General features: G+C 44.7%; 1 protein-coding gene across 1 annotated transcript; it reads left to right on the forward strand.

The window, feature by feature from the left end:
- The first annotated feature begins 690 nt into the window (after positions 1-690).
- Positions 691-2,999, forward strand: LOC120997559 (hemoglobin heart muscle subunit alpha-type-like). Its single transcript, XM_040427649.1, has 3 exons — positions 691-790; positions 2,379-2,583; positions 2,863-2,999. The coding sequence occupies exons 1-3, from the start codon at positions 696-698 to the stop codon at positions 2,971-2,973; spliced, it is 411 nt and encodes a 136-aa protein (XP_040283583.1). The 5' UTR covers positions 691-695; the 3' UTR covers positions 2,974-2,999.
- Positions 3,000-3,656: the final 657 nt, after the last annotated feature.

Raw genomic sequence — 3,656 nt, forward strand, 5'->3', positions numbered from 1 at the left:
ACTAAAAATATGCCAGAAAAATGTGTTTTGTTTTTTGTTTGTTTGTTTTTGCTTAGTAGAAGCGCTTTTTATTTTCTATCTTTCATTTTCCAAAGAAGCTCTGACAAATAAAAGGTGAAATCTGATTGGTTGCTATGGGCAGCTCAGCCAGATTCCCTTTGTACCAGTTTTGATAAAACTCCCCCGTTGTGTTTAAAAAAAAATGCAAGAGGAGCAAAAACACTCGCTTTATTGCCCTGAGTTTCATATTTAGACGTTCAGATAAGTTCTGGAGCTGGTGGTTTTCATGAAAAAAATAACGCACCAAAGAACGCAATAAACAGCAAAAAACATCACATAAAAACATTGGCCTAATTTATTACAACTAACAGCAGGACTTATAAAACCACAAGCGGGAAAAAAGCGATGTTTGAATTAACATTGAAATAATTGGGAATTTATCTTTGGTGCTAAATGTCAGTGAAAATCCATAACAAAAATCTGTCCTGTGAACATTCCCCTAATCTACAAGAGCCGCCAGCTGATTGTGTCTGCACTCCAGTCCAGGAGTTGTCAGCCAGGCCAGGTTGTCAGGCTCTCCTGTAGGGCCCCAGGTGTGCTGGATCAGCAGCCATTCCTCCCTATATAAAGGTGATGATGGAGTCTGGGGCCCCTCAGTGCAGATTGGCCCTTGTGCTGGAGCGTCACATCCCAGGATGGCGCTATCAGATGCTGAGAAGGCGGCTTTGGAGCCCTTGTTTGTGAAGATTGACGCTGACGCTGAGAAGATTGGAGGTGAAGCCATGGAGAGGTGAGCGGCAGAGCCAGATAGTCACTGCTACAAGGGGCTGGGAAGGAGGAGCTGATACATTGTTACACCTGGTGCTCCGCCCCCTGCACTACATGCAACAATGTATCAGATTTGTTTGGAATCTTCCTTGATCATGAAAAACTGTAATCCAGGAATGGAGCTGAGCATGCATGTTTATCTCAGTGGGGGAGGGGAATGTGTTGGTAGAAAGACAGTGTCCATAGAAGTCTAAAAGTATTTCTCACAAATGATTAATAGTTTTTTTTTTTTTTGAAGGTGGTAGAAGCGCTATACTCTGCATATAATCACACCCCGTATGTCTAGTGACTCTCTGTAAGCTGTCATGGGTTTTGGCCACTTTTTATTTTATTTTTATTATATTTCCGTGGTTAATCAGTTAAAATGTAAAACAAATACTAGAGGGTTCCATATGATTTAAATAAATTGGCTGCTTTCTGTCCCAGTGCTACACCTGTCCTCAGACTGATATCAGTTCAGCCTCATTCACTTCAATGAACTGAAGCACAATACAATCAGACCGGTGAGGCGCTGCTATCACATGAAGGTAGCGATGTCTTCCTAAAGCCTCATTCACACGTTCGAGAAGGTGGTCAGTGACGCATCCGTGAAGGATTCATGTTGGGTCCATGTTTCAGTGTTTGTTTGTTTTTTGCTGTCCGTGTTTCACTGACCCTGCACAGCTGAGAAATAATTTTCATAGTATCTCTTCCTAATGATCCGTGGCATCTGTGTTGCACCCATGGATTTCACGGACCCTTAGACTATAATTGGGGTGATGGATCCGTGAACATGGACAAAATAGAGCATGCATCAACACAGACATGTTAAAACATAGTGAATACACCCATTAAAATGAATGGCGACGAGTGCTGTCTGTGGAGAACACTGACATGTGAAAGAGGCTTAGGGCTTCTGCCACCCCCCCTCCCCCCACCACCATTTTTCAGTTTGACTTATTATATTTGTTAATGTAAGCAGATTCCATATATGCCCCTCTTACCTCGTGCAGTAATTACAGTAAAAAAACATACTTTTATTATATGTAAATTTCTTCACTACCAGCAAGTTGGGCTGATTTGCTGGTAGCCGCCGCATCCTCTGTTTGAAAAAACGCCCCCTCCTCCACTTGATTGACAGGGCCAGCGAGCGCCTGCAGCCTCAAATTCCGCGCCTGCACCGTGCTCTGAGAGAAGGACGGCCGCTCCTTCCTCAGTGCGCCTGCGCCGATGACGTCAGCCCTACACCCGGAAGAGAAGACAGAGGATGCGGCAGCTACCAGCAAGTCCGCCCAACTTGCTGGTAGTGAAGAAATTTACATATAATAAAAGTACGTGTGGTTTTTTTTTTTTTTTTTTTACTGGAATTACTGCACAGTTCGAGGTAAGAGGGGCATATATGGAATCTGCTTACATTAACAAATATAAAGTCAAAAACTGAAAATTGGGGGGTGACAGAAGCACTTTAATACTTCCTTCCCGCCCCCTTAGTGTCTGGCCATCTTTATTTCCTTGGTACATGGGGTAAGTACATTGTTCTCCTATAACACCGGATGCTCCTCTTTCCTCAGTCTCTTCCAGCACCATCCAGACACCAAGTCCCACTTCACTCACATGGACGTGACCCCCGGCAGTCAGGATCTGAAGACACATGGAGGGAAGATCATCCACGCCATTAATGATGCCCTCAACCACTATGTAAAACTGCAGGAGAACTTGGCCACACTGCGGGAGATGCACACCAACAAGCTCAAGCTCAGTGTGGACACCATCAAGGTGAGGAGCAGATCTGTCCAGTGGGGAGCAGAAAGTCTGCTGAAAAATGGTGCCACTCTTGCCCATGGCTGTATCTGGTACTGCAGTTCCTCCACAATCACTGTCAATGGTGTTGCACTACAGAACCCATGGACAAGTGGTGCCATTTCTGGGCAAAATGGAATCTAGGTAATACCAATAACAAATCTTCAATCTCCACATCTGATCTGCAATTATACGGCTGTGTGCATGAGCACTTATAAGAGTTGTGTGCATTAACTCCCATCATCCATCCCCCAGCTGCTGTGTGGTTGTCTACTGGAGGTCATCGTCAAGCATTTCCCAGATGTAGACAAGTCGGCCTGTGACAAGTTCCTCAATGAGGTTGCCGTTGCCCTGATCTCCAGCTGACCGGGAGGATTCTTCTCAGATCTATGTCTCCTGTAACAAGCGTCTGTCCTCCATGACCTGGGATCTCTTCTCCTGATCTGTGTAATAAATATTATATACTTGTACATCCCGTCTCCTGGTATTTTTAGTCTGAGCTTCTGTTGCCGTGAATTTGGTTAATAATGGCGTCTACATCACCAAATCCAGTAGACCAGGGATGCCCAACCTGCAGCCCTCCAGATGTTGTATAACTACAACTTCCAGCATGCCCAGACAGCCTACAGCAGGGCATGGTGAGAGTTTGGGTTTTACAACAGCTGGAGGGCCACAGATTGAGAATCCCTGCAGAAGAGTATGGGGGCGGAAGGAATGATGTCCCGAGGTGTAGAAGACATAAATGGGCTTGTCTGGTCTCGTATTTCATATTAATTCCTTATTCTTAACCATCTATCATTGGGCCAGTTTAAGATCTCTTGAGTTTTCCTTTGTCTCCCTCCTTACGGTGCAGCACCATGGATTGTCTGAATGTTACTTAGAACCTACAGAAGGTCGGGGGCCTCTAATCCAGGTTCTCTGGATGTCCTGTGGGGACACTTTATAAAACAGATTTGCAGTACAAATTCTTTGTTTAATATTCCAATGTATTCAGCCCACATAGTTTTGTATGGAAAGGTCAAGATTACCAGTCCTGACTCTGCCCCATA

Source organism: Bufo bufo, chromosome 4, assembly GCF_905171765.1.
Source record: "Bufo bufo chromosome 4, aBufBuf1.1, whole genome shotgun sequence".
Classification (NCBI taxonomy): domain Eukaryota; kingdom Metazoa; phylum Chordata; class Amphibia; order Anura; family Bufonidae; genus Bufo; species Bufo bufo.